The 15,202-nt window shown below is 37.7% G+C and overlaps 2 protein-coding genes across 2 annotated transcripts; one reads left to right on the forward strand and one right to left on the reverse strand.

Moving 5' to 3' along the window:
- The first annotated feature begins 528 nt into the window (after positions 1–528).
- Positions 529–8,192, forward strand: npat (nuclear protein, ataxia-telangiectasia locus). Its single transcript, XM_079480810.1, has 17 exons — positions 529–748; positions 1,075–1,193; positions 1,310–1,370; positions 1,464–1,542; positions 1,632–1,672; positions 1,806–2,024; positions 2,124–2,199; positions 2,332–2,455; positions 2,548–2,639; positions 2,734–2,815; positions 2,918–3,011; positions 3,133–3,237; positions 3,365–4,714; positions 5,018–5,127; positions 5,770–5,860; positions 6,058–7,316; positions 7,596–8,192. Exons 1-17 carry the CDS (start codon positions 712–714, stop codon positions 7,674–7,676), a joined length of 4,020 nt encoding a protein of 1,339 aa, XP_079336936.1. The 5' UTR covers positions 529–711; the 3' UTR covers positions 7,677–8,192.
- Positions 8,193–8,436: 244 nt separating this feature from the next.
- Positions 8,437–13,676, reverse strand: LOC306908215 (matrix metalloproteinase-20-like). The gene is made up of 10 exons (XM_079480891.1): positions 13,425–13,676; positions 12,772–13,010; positions 12,547–12,695; positions 12,342–12,467; positions 10,340–10,498; positions 10,091–10,262; positions 9,881–10,014; positions 9,638–9,794; positions 9,459–9,562; positions 8,437–9,370 (listed from the first exon to the last, which is right to left on the reverse strand). Exons 1-10 carry the CDS (start codon positions 13,557–13,559, stop codon positions 9,270–9,272), a joined length of 1,476 nt encoding a protein of 491 aa, XP_079337017.1. The 5' UTR covers positions 13,560–13,676; the 3' UTR covers positions 8,437–9,269.
- Between the last annotated feature and the right edge of the window lie 1,526 nt (positions 13,677–15,202).

Here is a 15,202-nt window from a genome sequence, read left to right on the forward strand (position 1 = left end):
TGGCCCTTGCAGAAAAAAGTTTGGGGACCCCTAGTCTACAATATAATAACCATATAAACGTAGCGTAATTATAATAATAAAACATAGCAAAGAGGCATTGACAGAGAGTCAAGAAATGATGATGAGAAGAATTATTATTAATATTTCAGAAAAGTTCATTAAATCTATTCTGTTGTTAGTGTGGTCTTTAAACTTATGAACTGTGTATGGACTGACAAAAGTGTTACACGAGGAAGCAATTTGACAACAATGCAATAAATATTTTAGGTGCATCAAAAAGCGTGCTGGTTAAGATACTAGCAGACAAGCTAATCCAGCAGAAATTAGTGCATACAAGTCACCAAAATGAACTATTTGAACCTCATAATTAAATACAAATTGAGGAGAAAACTGCAAAAAGGTCCACTTTTTGAAAAAAGAACCTCCCCTTTCAACTGGCTGGCTACGGACCTGTATATATATATATCTGTCAACAGTTCAGTGGCACAATTAGAAAAACTACATTTCCCTTCATTTCCTCATGAATATACTGTAAACAATATCCGGGTCAGAGGAGCTGAATTTCCGCGCCTTTTCGCAGTCGGAATGGACGCAGTCCATGCAAAACAAACTGTACATTTTCAACTGTCATGACATATTATGGATTAAATAGTATTTTAACTTTTAAATATCAAATGCAGTATATATTGTGGTAACGGATAACATAGAAATATGTTGCTGCCCTCCGATATCGCCAGGCTTGTCCTTGGTAAGTATTCAGATGCTCTTGTTTTTGTTTCTACAGCAGCTAGCGAGCAGCTAACGTTAGTCTGTGGATTGATATACATTATAATGTATGTAATTAACGTCACGTGGTTTCTATCAAGAACTTTGCAGTGCTTATTTTATACATCATTGCCAGTTGGAGACCTCGGTCTTATTATGAACTTAAATTGTGACAGATTCAGTGTCACAGTGATATGATGGAGCTTTTGGTGGCGAAATTACAGATAACAACGCATGCTTACCTTATGTGCCATTTTATGAAACTGATATATTGATCTCTGAATGATTCATGGTTGTCTTTGAATTTAGGCTACCTGCAGCAGGAAGGTCTCACTGCTACAAGTCGAGCCTTCATTTTTGAAAGTCCAAACCTGAAAGAGTATGCAGAGCACAGTTCAGAGGATGGGATTATTCCTGCCTGCATGTTTGTATGTGCATTGTTCATAATTTATAGCTACGAATGGATATATTTGAAACACACCCAGTGTAGTTTACTGATATGCTGTGAAGATAATGCATTTAGTAGATTCTTTTTTCTTTACAGTCTCTTTTTGGAAAAAACCTGATTACGATATTGAATGAATATGTTGCTGTTAAAGCAAATGGTGAGTACAAAGACAGTTATAGACCGTCAATTGTACGTAACTTTCCACTATAATTTAAGATTATAAATAACAATGTGTCATTTTTCATGGTAGAAACAAGTCAAGAAAATCAAATACCGGTTGTGATGGCATCATTATGGAAAAAGCTTGACTTCACACTCAACCAAATCAAGTGAATGCATTTTGTTTTACACGTTTACACTGCATCCTTTAAATGTTTTGGCAGCCCCATTTACTAAATCAATGCTTTATGATTTACAGGTCTATGCAGAACTCTCCAGCTTTGCAAATGAATCAGCGATGTGAGTTTTTCTCGTTTTATAAACACTTTATTTGCAAGAGGTAGACATTTTAAGTCATAAAATCTACTAAAACAGCAACAAAGTAAATGAAGTGACACAACCAAATGCTGTTATTTTATTCTATCATCAATAGTGCGCACTAAACACCACATTCAAAGCATGGCCCGCCAGCAGAGACCTATCTCCGCGTCCCAGTCTCCCATCACTGGGCACCTGCCAGTGACTTGCAGTGTGATGAGCCAGCGTGTCCCCAGCCCCCTCTCAACCCCTCAAGGGATGTTGGGACATTCCACCCCAGTGTCTTATACCTCCCAATATACCAGACCCTCCACTCTTTGCCTTACTCAGCTAGGCGAGTTCTGATTTCTTTCAAATACATTGATAGCAAAGATATACATTTTATTAAAATGAATGTAAAAACTTTCTATTCTGACATCTTACAATGTTATAGGCGAGTCACCATTGCAGATATTGGTCCCTGACCATAGATTAAATCCAGGACCTTTGTCTCCTGCACGTAGAAAATGGTAAGACTACAGTGTCGATGTCAGCTGAAATATTTTACGTTTTTTCTCGTTTTAGCAAACATTTAATTGAGTATGGGCAGATAGTCTATTTCAAATTAAAAGAAAAGGGGAATTTTATGTTCTGTATTTTAGTGATTCACCAAGGCGGAGAGGAGGCGGTCAGTTGGGTGCCAGTGGGACCAGCCGAAGCACAGTAGTGTCCAGCACTCTTGTTGTGGAAACTGCTAGTGAAGAGAACGTGGCGGAGAACTTATCTGTAAGGAGAGAGTTTGTTTCTTTTGTCTGTTTTAAGCTTTTAGTTTGAATGCTCCCGTGTAATTGAAGATCATGTAAATTTTCTTTTTGTAGCAAATAGTTATAGAAAATGCCAGAGAAAAAATTCTAAAGGATAGATCCTTGCAAGAAAAACTAGCTGAAAACATCAACAAAATCTTGGCAAGGTAAATAAAGAAGCAAGCAATGTCTTGCGTAACATTTCAAGTTAAGACCCGATATGACAGTTAAGTTTATAATATTTTAAAATCACTTTAACAGTGACAATAGTCCCCAGACATCAAAAGCTGCCTGCAGTACTATGGAACAGGAACAGTCGATCGATGAAATCCTGGGCCTCCAGGTGTGTGTTCTTCTTGTAATGTTTTTTTTTTGTATTGAAATCTTGACCGCCCTGTATTACAGTCTCTGTGGTCTTAACACAGCATTGCAAATTTGTTTTTAGGAAATTCATATGACAGATGATGCTATCCAAGACATACTGGCCCAGACTGAGTCAGACCCTGCGTTTCAGGCACTCTTTGATCTCTTTGATTGTGGTAAGTTTGGATGTAGAAAAAATATAGTGAGGAAGTACATTATCAGTTTTTTTAGGAACTTGTGTAAATCAAACTAGTTCTAGATTTTTTCTATTTCAATAACCATCTGTCTCTCTTTAAGGGAAAAACAAAGCGGCGGAAGGCAGTGAACAGGCTGATGGTAGTTTAAGCACTAGTGCACAAGATACTGATGAGACCGTGCACATTGACAGCGCTTCAGAGACGGGTAATATTGGGTTACTTTTAATAAGGCTCTGTTAAAAAGAATTGCTGTATGAATTAAACGACGAAAAACCACATACAAGTGTTGTTTTTGATCATCAAACATGTTGTTGTCATTGTTTAATTTCTAGGCACCACGCAGGAAGATTCCTTACCAGGGGGTGAAAGTAATGCAAGAAACTTAAGGAGCCAGAATACATCTGAGTCAAAAAGCAAAAAGGAATCCCCGGTCATTAGCAATGTATCCAAGTCTTCTTCCCCAGCTCCACAGCCTCATATATTAAAGCAAACAGCTACTGGACGTGGACCCACAAATTTAAAGAGAGGGCTGATTAGGTCCAGAGCTTTATCTGGCAATAAACAAACTACAGATGCTACTTCAACCACAAAGTCTAACAATAAAGCAGATTCATGTCCACCTGAGCAAATCGTCTCAAGCTCCTCTTTCACTGAGGAAACTGTTGCCATGGAGATAGACGATCTACAAGACAAAACCTCAGAAAACATTCAAAATCCAACCCTGGTACCTCAGGAGAGCTCTCTCATCAGTAACTACCAAAGTGATCAAATTTATCAAGTCTCAGTGTTAAACAAACCACCACAACAAGTATCCATTACGGACGCATTTGTTCCAAGTGATATATCTGTAAAGGAAACTGGGATGGTGACCGGTGGATATCCTGGAGCCAATCTGGATATGACAAGAACTTCCGTGGCTGTGCCCTCAGCTCACTTATCAGAACCTGACATATCTGTTACACTCTCTCACACCGCAAACAAAACCTCTATAACCCCAACATGCTCACAGCATACAGACTCAAGCCGCAAAGAAGCTCAGCCTTCCGTTTTGAGGTCCATAGCGGGTTCTATAAAATCGCCAGCCCTTGCTTCATGTGACACCACCTCAGCACCATCTACCTCGCTGTTTGTTTCTGAGAGCCAGACTAAAGAGCCCGACCCCAGTAAAATTGTGTCTCTGAAAATAATACTAAGTGATGAACAGGATGGACAATCAAGCGATGTGGGGCTGAACCAGGCTGTTTCCAGCATCACCGGTGACCGAATTCCTACCATATTCCTGTCGTCTCCTGCCAAATCTCCTGCCAAGAGTTTGCCCACAGCCTCTGCGGTCATAACACTGGAGGAGACGGCTCAGGCTGTGAAAACCTTACAGGGGATGGAGGCCGTTGGATCGTTTGGAACACCAACGAGGACACTTCTGAGCAATGTGCAGGCTACCGTTACACGTCCCGTTGCTCAGGAAACAGGTTTTATTCAGCTGTTGCCTGCTAACCCCTCTTATGGATCGCCTGGCAGCTATTTCGTTGTAACTGATCCAACCACTAATGAGCAACGGTCAAATGTAGTGCTGCTTCCAAATACTGTGTCTCAGGGGATGGTGTCTTCTACCCCACATGTGGTAGCAACACCACCTCGCCAGAGGACGGTTGTGTCTATGGGTTCAAATATCTCTCAGATCGGTGAGTGAAGATTAGACACTGTATACGTTTGTGTAGGATGAATGTTTTGTTTTTGATATGTTGCTGAGTTTTGTATATGTCAAGGCACACTGTTTAGTCTAAACCGCTGACCTTGGATATAACTAGTAACTGGACGATAACTAGTAACTTTGTGTTAGCACCTATCATTATCAACTATCTTTTATGACATATCGCGTATTGCTCCCTGAACTCTTTGTAAGTCGCTTTGGATAAAAGCGTCTGCTAAATGACTAAATGTAAATGGATTATAATGCCATGTTTGAAATTCCAACTGTTTTTTAGGATCTACCATCATTATATCCTCACCGGTTCGGCCTATGTTACAAAATATGATGGTTCCAGTGTCTGTTGTGGGGCAGAATACTGGGAAACTTACAGTCATTCCCAATCAGGTTAAATACATTTAAGAAGTTTGAACTTTTGTGATGAAGTGTACCAACAACTAGTTTGAATATCTACAGCCACGGGAAAAAATTGGAGACCATTCCAAGTTTTCATTTCAAATCAGCATTTCTAGCTGTATTGTGGTCATTCCAGTCCAGTGTTTGTTGAATTTGAACGAAATCAAACCTCTGGAATGACAAAGTCATCCAACAGCAATGCGAAAGACTGACAGGATGACAAGACACATGAATACTTAGATAAAGGTTTTCACATAAAAAATAATTTTGTAACTTTTCTTAAATACGTTTGCAAATGTTACTGTTGTATTACTTAAAAGTTCATATGAACTTTGTTGTTTGCAGTATTTGAGGTTTGAAAAATACAGAGCACCTTTTTAGTTTTTTGACCTGTTTCTCCATTGATAATTTTTTGCAAATAAATGCACAAAGAAATATATTTTTATTTGGAATTTCTGAGAAATGTTGTTATTAGTTCACAATTGTTTTTTTTTATTTTACTAAAATACATACAGAGAAATAGTACCTTTTAAAATCAGAAAAACAGAGATGGTCTCTTAATTGTTTTCCGCAGCTGGATATATTTAACTTTTTCTTTAAAATATATTTTTTACAACTTTTTTTTATTTACAGATGCTGTCTTTGCCGTGTTCTACCTCTGTAAGACAACCTGCTAAAGTAATTTCTCAACCTAAAGTAGCACCCAAAGAGAACACTGACACAGGTAAGAGTAATTAATTTGTTTATTACAGCATTTTAATTTTATTCTACATGTAGTACATTAGTAAAGACTAATTTCCGGACCACAGATTAAAATTCACTTTAGAAAAAAAACAGCTTGTCTTTCTCCAGAGCTTTTAAATTGCTTTTCCTTATAGATTATGCATTAGGTTGATTCACTTGAGATGTTTTCATTTTCAGGCAAACCTGGCCTGTCTGGACCTGGCCAAGTTTCAAAAGTGCTTCCTCAGGCCTCTCAAAGCTCCGACCAGCCATTGAGTGCCAGTGGAATGAGCCCCAGCCATCGGAGAATACTGCGCTTTGACACCACACCTGAAAACACTACAGCTACTCAGAGTTCCACACAGACAACCACACTCATCTCCATTGTTGCATCTCCCCCAACTCATCAGGATAAAGATAAAAAACGGACTGAACCAAACCAGCTTGTCGTGTCTAACACTAGTAAAAAAAGAATACAACCAGTCAGATTGCCTGAGGTAAATCACAATACTGGTAAAAAGGACTGTGAAAAATCCAGCGTTCCTCTGCAACAATCAGAAGCCCAAAAAAGTAAAGTGAGTGAAAATAGATCGGTAGATCAAACTGCTGCGAGTGCCAGAACGTTCAACAAAGCTGCCAGTGAGCCTCAGGTTAGATTAGAAACACAGAGAAAAACACAACCATCTAACAAGGATGGTGGAACGGTTTCGAGTGCAAAATCATCTGCTCACCGTCCAATGCAGAAACCAGACAGCAATACAAAGAGCAGTACACCGGAAGAACCTCAAGTCGAGAGATCATCAGACAAAATCTCTTTACAGGACTCTCCCGGTGTTGCATCAAACAAAGAAAATGAGTTGGAAGGCTGTCAGCAAGAGCAGTGTCCAACAGCCCCACGGCCCCCTGAGAACCTTGCGTTCTCTACGGCTAAACCTGCCACACCGATATCAAGCACTTCCAGTAAAATGTTATGCAAGACAAGCCCTCTGACTAAACAGGCGGTTGAGATGCTCCATGACATACAGGGTCAAACTCCTCTGAAGAAGCAAGGCGCCAGCTGTCCAGAAATCCCACTCCCCAGAACACCTGGACCAGTATGTACACAGGAGGATGTGACAGATGAGTTGAGAACCCCTTGTCGTCAGAGACACGGGCGGGAGGCTGAAACCACACCGAGGTGTCTGCCGCCTCCTGCAACTCCTGATGTGCCCTCTTGCAGTCCCGCCAGTGAGGCAGGCAGTGAGAACAGCATCAACATGGCTGCCCACACACTCATGATTCTGTCCCGTGCCGCCAGGACAGGAGGTCCCCTGAAGGACAGTTTGCGTCAGGAAGAGGCCAGTGCTGGGAAATCCTCCGCCCCTAAAACCAAGAAACGGAAGCACGTTGAACCCAGTCCTCCAGCAAAGAAAGAGCTGCAGCTTTCTGGCTCCTTGGGAAGTAAGAAAAAATCGAAGGTGAGCAGTTTTATTATCTAAATTAAGAACTCATTTGCAAAAAAAAATTCGTTTGAAATTATGGATAATTTACCTTTATCATTATAGTATGTATATTCAACAAGTATAACAATTACCCTTCATGAACTATAATTTAAAACTGCGATTGAGGTTTTTTGCTGCCTGCTCAAGTATAAAATCGATAACTTTGATAGATGTTAACATCTAAATCAAATGTGAAAAAATTATGTCATTCATTATGCTGGCAGAGTTTACATGAATTGCTATATGCTTTTCCAGAAACAAAAGAAGCAGCTGGACTCTTTTCCAGATGACCTGGATGTGGATAAATTCCTGTCATCTCTTCACTATGATGAGTAATGATGCTGGAGCCCCCACTATTTCAGGGACATATTAAGCCATGTGTGCTATGAGGATGATAAAACAGCACCACTCCTTAATAGCTACCTTCTGGTTTTATTACAAAATGTGAGATAATGTACAGATAAACTGTATTAGCCTAGTAATCATATACTAAGAGTTTCACTTTTCAGAAAAATATACGGGCCTGGACCAATTTAGCACTCTTCAAAAAAAGAAAGGAAAAAGGAGATAATTTAAGAAAAGGTGTAATTCTGACTATATGTAAAAGTGTCAGTACAGCTGCTACATTGCATCTATTATTTAGTTTATTGCTTTTTAATTGCGTTTTGTCTAAATCAGTTGCACCATGTGACTAAATTCTGAACTCTTTCTAAGCCTAAAGGGATGATTTCCTGTTGACTGCCTCTAGGTGGTATTATTGCTTCAAAGCAGGAAGTCTGGAGTTAAAACAGTATTCCTTTTCTATTCTTTAGATGGTTTATTTTATTATTTTAATAAATTAATCTTCGATTGAATGATAGTGTTTTTATTTATTTCTGTGTAAGGTTGTGCAAGGAGTACTACACTGGGTAGTGTTTGCCTACAGGTATAGTAGTTTACTAGGATTTGTACCATTTATTTATTGTAAGTACTGTATCAAAAGATTTCAGTAGGAATGTAACTATTCACGATAATGATCTCATGGTAAAATCGTTTTTACAAAACGAGTCATAAAAAGCTTTCATTTTAAATTTCAAATCAAATAAAAAAATGAATAATATAAAAGGCACTTTAATTTAAACAAGCAAATAAGTTTGCCAAGTAAACACAGTGGCCCCTGCTGCTCAAAACATCTATTGCGATTCATAATCATCACATGTTATAATCGAATTTCAATGGCTCATGGTGATTCGTTACATCCCTAGTTTAAAGTACACTGGGATCATTCATTCAGATAACTGGCCTACAACCACATGTTCAATTCAGATATCCAGTTACTGACACTGAACAAATAAACACATTTAACAGTACATGGCAAGAGAAAAGGTCAAGCACACAGCGAGGTCAATATAATGCAGAGTGTGGTCTTATTTTCTGCTATTTGGCTTCAAATCAGAATTTAGCTGTAATGTCAAGTTAGGTCAGAACAAAAGCACAAGTTTTTACTTACAATTTCTCGTGTACAACCTTTTCTACACCACATATTTGCATACGCACATTTCGGAGACATTACACAGTAGGCGCACATATCACGTGAAGAACAAACATGACGTGCTTCTTTATAATTATCAACACAATCAGTAAAGGTGGTGTAATTTCTGTCCCACCTTCGGCACCAAGCAAAACTCCAAAAGTAATGATTGTTTTGACATGGGTTTCCAAAACACTGCTACTGCTCCCACACCCATCCGCTGAATTCCAATGTGAACATGGTGGAGTCAGGAGTCATTTAAGCCACTTTATAGACCACTCAAACAAGTTGTTTTAAAAGAGCTACATTGTTCGCACTCAAGAAAGTGAATGTACTGGTTCTCTACACATTAAACCAGGAAAGAAGAATATATTTCAACAAAAGTTAGGGTAAGCAACTGTTACTCAAATGATTGTCCATTAACACCCAAGCCAGGACATTGTTTTATCAGCTCCAATAATTTCTTTTTGTTTGATGTCATATTTGTACACATCTGAGCCAACAAAGAAATGGAGGGACCCTGAAATAAACAATAGATTTGATTAGTTGTTACGTGACTGAAAATACATAAAAGGATAAATTACAAGCCAAAATAAAATAGTACATACCATCTTTAAAAACTGCGGCATTTATTGTCCCATTTATTCCCGGGAAATCCTCAGAAATGTTACGTGGACTCGAGTCATTCATAGACTTGTACTGTTCATTATACCTAAGAGACATTTTTCAAACTTTAATAGCATTAACAGAAAGTCTTTAATTGAATAATTGAATCTCAGTCGTTCACCTCCAGTATAAGTGTTCAGTGAAGAATAAGGTATGTGCGGTTCTGTGAATGTGGACTGCAGCATCTATCTGCTGGACCCATGATGGGAACCCAAAAGTCCTGATGTTTCTGGCTCTGCCTTTAACCTGGGATCCTTTAACAGTCCAGAAAACAGTCCCTGTGTTGAAAAAGTTCAAGATAATGTGTGTTGGTAAACATCCTGTAGACATTACAGATGTGCATGATGTCAAACAACCTCTGTACCGTTAAACAGATACGCTGTTGCTCGCTGTGGCACCCAATAAGCAGCATCGATCTTGCAATCAACATTTGGCATAAAGTTGCTGATAGGACCTTCCTTTATACCATTTTGGTTGTTGTGTTTAATCCATAAGTACCTGAAAGAGAAAATTGGTTCATTCTTATGAACCTATTATTTTTGGCAGGACCAACAAAAACACATAAACAACTTACTTGTCTCTAAAAAAGAAAAGAGCTTCTCCTACAGTACTGACAGCATCAAATGTCAGGTCCGGATTACACGTTTCCTTCAGTGATACGGGGAAATTAGAACCGCTGTGCCAGGGGTTACTGAAATAGCTCCATGTAAATCTTGGAGATGGAGAGGGCCATTTGTTACTTGGTCCTGTTAGACGCAAAGCATATTCCTGTGACATCCGGCACAGTTTTTCATTGTGTCAAAATACATGATTTACGTATTACCATATAGTGTGTTGATATTTATGATATCTTCACTGGAGAGCAGATTGTAAGTTTTTCTGTTTTTGTATGTCGGGTACATCACCGATTCAGGGTTTTGTGAGTGTTTCAAACCCAGTGCGTGCCCAAACTCATGTGCAGCTACTAGATACAAGTTAAACCCTGAGAAAGAAAAGTAAAGTTATATTAACATCTTATATTATTAGATGGGAAATTCCATGCACATGTTGACTTAAATTGAACAAATAATCTTTTTTCTGTAAAACTTTGTGTAGTTTTGCAGCAGTTTGGCCAGTAATTTACTGTAGATTGAATTACTACTTACAGTTTTTCTCAGTTGTTTACACACAAGTATTGGTACTTGAGACACAATGACCACAACAGGTAACTCATTCACCAACCCCCTGAACCAATTCTGCTAAACTACAAGCACAATTCCTGCTTTACACTCACATTGCAGATCTAAAAGACACTTTTTTCAAAACACTACACACAATTCTCTGCATTTGGCACAATTTTCGGGCAGAAAAATCTCTTGTTTTCACAAGGAACACACTGCCATTCAAATATGAACACTGACACATGTGTAAACACCTGTCACAAATGTGTAAACCCCTTCTCCAAGCTATGGAAGACGCAGGTGGAGATATAGCAGCTGATGCTTTTCATGGCTGGACTGAGCAACATTGCTTGTGATGTGGATGAGGTGCTGTGGTCAGACCCAAACCCAAGAGAAGATGCAGCATCGTTTTTTTACTGTAACTGTATACAGTAAATTCTTTTGTTGTTTTGTGTGTACACCACTGTTTGTGCAACTTTGCGTTGGTTGGGATGTACACTGTACATTGTTTTTGTTGGAAAAATAAAATATATTTGTTATTGTGTATTTGTGTGTTATGACTATAAAATCTATTTTATATATATATATATATATAGATATATATATATAAAATATTTTACAACACACTTATGTACTGTCTGTAGTAAGTGTAACACTGAACCATATAAAGAGCAAAGTCATTATGATGAATGGAGAAGTGTTTTCCATTCATCATAGTGTTTTATATTGAGCACATCAGTGTTCAACTGGTTCTTATAAATGTCTATTCATATGATGGTTTGTGTGTGTCATTTGAAAACAAAATACCATTTTGAGAAGAAAGAACATTGTTTTGAATGTGAAGTTTAATTTTGGAGGAGAATTAAGGGGTTTTGCCCATTGTGTTTGTGTTTTTTGATTTGTGTGTAGAGTTCTGAGAATATGAGGCATGCTTTCAGAAAATGTGTGTAAACAATTGAGAAAAACTGTAATACTTTCCTAATAGTAGGCTACTGTTTTCAATTTAAGTTAAACTTAACTTTAATAAAAATTAAAGCATTTTTGTTTTGTTTTCTAGTAAAAATATTAAAAACCTCTTAAATTATGATACATGTGTAAACTACATCTACAGTTAGTTACTGGAACACCTGCTGCAAAACTACAGCAAAGCTTTACAATGTGGAGGTCATATGTCAATATTGGGTGGTTTAAGTACCCATGTGAAATCTTAAAGTTGTTATAGTTTTCCATAGTTTCCATAGATAATCGTCACATCCGTAACGGTCCATATTACTCATTAATGGACACATGAACAGTTCATACAAAATCTATTTGGTGGTCTATTAAGACCAATTTCCACCTCCAGTTGTTGGGTCTTATTGCGTTTGGTTTGTGCATTTTAATTCACAAAAATAATTCAGAGTATGTCATCTCTCAAAAACGTGCATCCTTTTTTTGTCACATCCATAATGCATAAAATGTTCTCACTTTCAAAAGATGAACAATCATGCTTAGACTGATATTTTTATCACGTCTTAGTAAAATATAAACCGACGATTCAATATACTGGAAATATATAAATTCTCTGCAGAATTTATATTTCAAGTTTTGGATCAAAAATGTCACATTCAAAAAGGAATTGCCCAGATGTAAATGTGTGTCCATCCAAACGGACATGTAAAATACCTTTTGAACCCACTGTCCAGGATTCAGCTTCATCGAAGTGAACGTCCCCGCCGATGCCCTCCCCTGGCCCGTAAGCATGAGCCAGTGTGCCTTCTGGACCATCAAAAGGAAAGGAGTCACCATGATCTAGATGTCCAGAGGGCATAATCGATCCAGTCAGACATGAAAAGCAAGAATTGGTTGTCACCAATATTGTGTCACTTACCATTTCTTACAAACTCCACCATGATGTCTGCCTCGTGAGAATATGATCTGAGGAAAGTAAGAGGACTGTTCTTCGCCCATACATCCAGAGCAGATGAGATCAGAGTGTCCACTATGTTCACAGGTAAGTGACCTGTATACTGGCCAACACTGTAAAATTCACAGTTCACATTACTGTACGTGTTTCTCGTAACGCATAAAATATACACAAATGCATAATACTTACCCATAAGTAATGAGGTTTTTCTTCCACTTGTTTCCATGTCTGTGACTGTAGTCCTCCACATCAGAAACGCCGCATCTCGGGGTTCTCATCACAGTGAGGGTGGCTGGATTTAAGGTTCCTGTTCGGTTGAGTCCGAAAAAGCTCTGCATGTCCTTCAGTTTGAATGAGAATGATGGGCGGCTCCTCCTCCTGCGGCCTGCAGGATCTGCTTGGAAACTGTAGAACTGCTGCAGGTATTTCTGCAAGAAACCACCAGTGAGTATCGACTTTCAGCTTTCACACCCTCCCTGTATTTTATCCATCTGACGGGCTTTATTAAGTTAGCTCGTATTAAGTTTAACAGTTAAAATCAGTTTGCATTCATCTCACATTATAGCATTTTAGTTCTTTGACTCCTGTAGTCAAAACAGTTGCAAAGATTTGTGCATTGAACAAATCAACATGATAAAGTCAGTCATCGTATATACATTATTTAATGAAAACTCAAGATTATATAAATAGATAAAACACTTTAAATATGACTAATGAAATACCTAAATCTTATTTGAACATTTCATAAAAATATGGAGATATTTTAATATCAGTTTGTAAAGCTAAAGTAAAATGATACTAAAGTAAAACCAACAAAGAGGTAAAACATACGAAACACTTACAGTTGCCATGGACAAGTCATTCTGAGCAGGTTTGGTTGTATGAATCGATTCATCATGTTCATCATGTGGTAAAGGTGTCAGACGATACTGAGCAAAAAGACTGAAGACACACACTAGACTGAGCAAAACGTGCATCTTCCCACTTCAGACCTTAGCTTCTGAATGGCCGGTCCAAGAGGACATCAAGTTGAAAGTGTTCGCTGATGGGAATGGTTTATAACGTATTATTATGACTCAGACACTGCCAAGACCAGGAAAACCTCAAGCTCTGGGAGTGGTTTGTTCTGGTCACAGGAAAAGAGGGATCCTGTGTAACATGTGTCAAATTATATACATCAAACACTTACAATACCTGCGTTTCACATGGGATTGTGGGAGTGGTATCAACCACACTCAGACATATTTCATGGCCAATGAAATGTATCTTCCATTATCTGCCCTTGTGTGTTAAAGTGGACTTCAAAAACATTTGGAAAATGTGTTTTGTCCTTAAATAGCTTGAATGCCTCCACGGTACAGTGCTCCTTATATCTTGTGATCTGAACCAGTTATTTTCTTTCCTTGATGAGAATTTGGCAGGCGATGGTATACAGTGGATGATTTATTGCAAGATTAGTTGTGAAAATATTTTCAATACTAATGTGTACAGCAAGTTGTTTCTGGTTTTCTGGAATGTTTTCATACACAAAGTTGTAAAGATTTTAGTTTCAGCATTTTGCACAGATGGTTCTGTAACAAAGCACTGCAAAAATAATTTTCTTACTGACTGTACAAATATTTTGAAAGTTTGTCTGTTTATTGCAACATTGCTTTTTAATGTTGTCAGTGTTTTAAAGCTTCCGCTCAATATTGCATTCAATTCAGTTCTCTGTTTCATGTTCATCAAGTAGAAAAATATATTCTGTCTTGCATTCCACTAAACAGACAAGGGGGTGAGAAAATTATGACAGAATTAACATTTTTGGGTGAACTATCACTTTAAAGGTCCAGTCTGTAATATCTAGCGGCAAGGTGTGGCGTATGTAGATAGAAGCTCATGCTAAAAACATAATGCTTTATTGTGTACGCTCTGTATAAACCTCTGAAGACATAGCTATGTATATTATATCGCATTTATATCAATAGATCATCCCAAAGATTACACACTGGACCTTTAAGTAAAAAGAACTTAAATAAACTAAATTTGATTTGACCTTTTACTTAAGTTTTAAGCAGATTATTTAGCCTGTTTAAAATGTAAATTTACCTTAAACTTATTATTTCATAAATATCTTATAGGGGACTTTCCTTTCATGTTGATTTATATAATATATAACATTGATATTATATATATATATAGTAAAAACAGTTCATTTGGACATCCAAGGTTTTGGAAGGAAATCGACAACTTGTTCTAGTTTCTGGTAGGCTATTCAGTTTTTAAGTTATTTGTGTTTATTGCAATATTGCTTTTGAATACCACATCATTTTTATGTTGTCAGTGTTTTAAAGCTTCCGCTCAATATTGCATTCAATTGAGTTCTCTGTTTCACGAAACAGTATGCACAAAAAATATTCTGTGTCGCATTCCACTAAACAGACCGTCCATATAATCCTCTATAACTGTTTTTTTTTGTATAAAGTCCTAAAAATGGGTCGAATGAACTTGAATGAGTAGGAGGATAGGTTTTTAACATGTATGTGATACATGTAATTACACATTACAGTCAAAGGAATAGCAGCAAAAGAATGTTTAAAGCAGATGTAATTTTGGACTCGCTGTCGGTCTGCTGTAACAT

The sequence above is a fragment of the Barbatula barbatula genome, assembly GCF_947034865.1.
Source record: "Barbatula barbatula genome assembly, chromosome: 19".
Classification (NCBI taxonomy): Eukaryota; Metazoa; Chordata; class Actinopteri; order Cypriniformes; family Nemacheilidae; genus Barbatula; species Barbatula barbatula.

Excerpts from the sequence above, each read along its gene's own strand:
- npat (XM_079480810.1), top strand. The coding sequence starts at position 712 with ATGTTGCTGCCCTCCGATATCGCCAGGCTTGTCCTTG. Across the intron at positions 5,128-5,769 it reads TTACAGTCATTCCCAATCAG|ATGCTGTCTTTGCCGTGTTC; the intron begins GTTAAATACATT and ends TTTTATTTACAG. Across the intron at positions 5,861-6,057 it reads CAAAGAGAACACTGACACAG|GCAAACCTGGCCTGTCTGGA; the intron begins GTAAGAGTAATT and ends TTTCATTTTCAG.
- LOC306908215 (XM_079480891.1), bottom strand. The coding sequence starts at position 13,559 with ATGCACGTTTTGCTCAGTCTAGTGTGTGTCTTCAGTCTTTTTGCTCAG. Across the intron at positions 12,696-12,771 it reads AAAAACCTCATTACTTATGG|TGTTGGCCAGTATACAGGTC; the intron begins GTAAGTATTATG and ends TGAATTTTACAG. Across the intron at positions 9,371-9,458 it reads TGCCGCAGTTTTTAAAGATG|GGTCCCTCCATTTCTTTGTT; the intron begins GTATGTACTATT and ends TGTTTATTTCAG.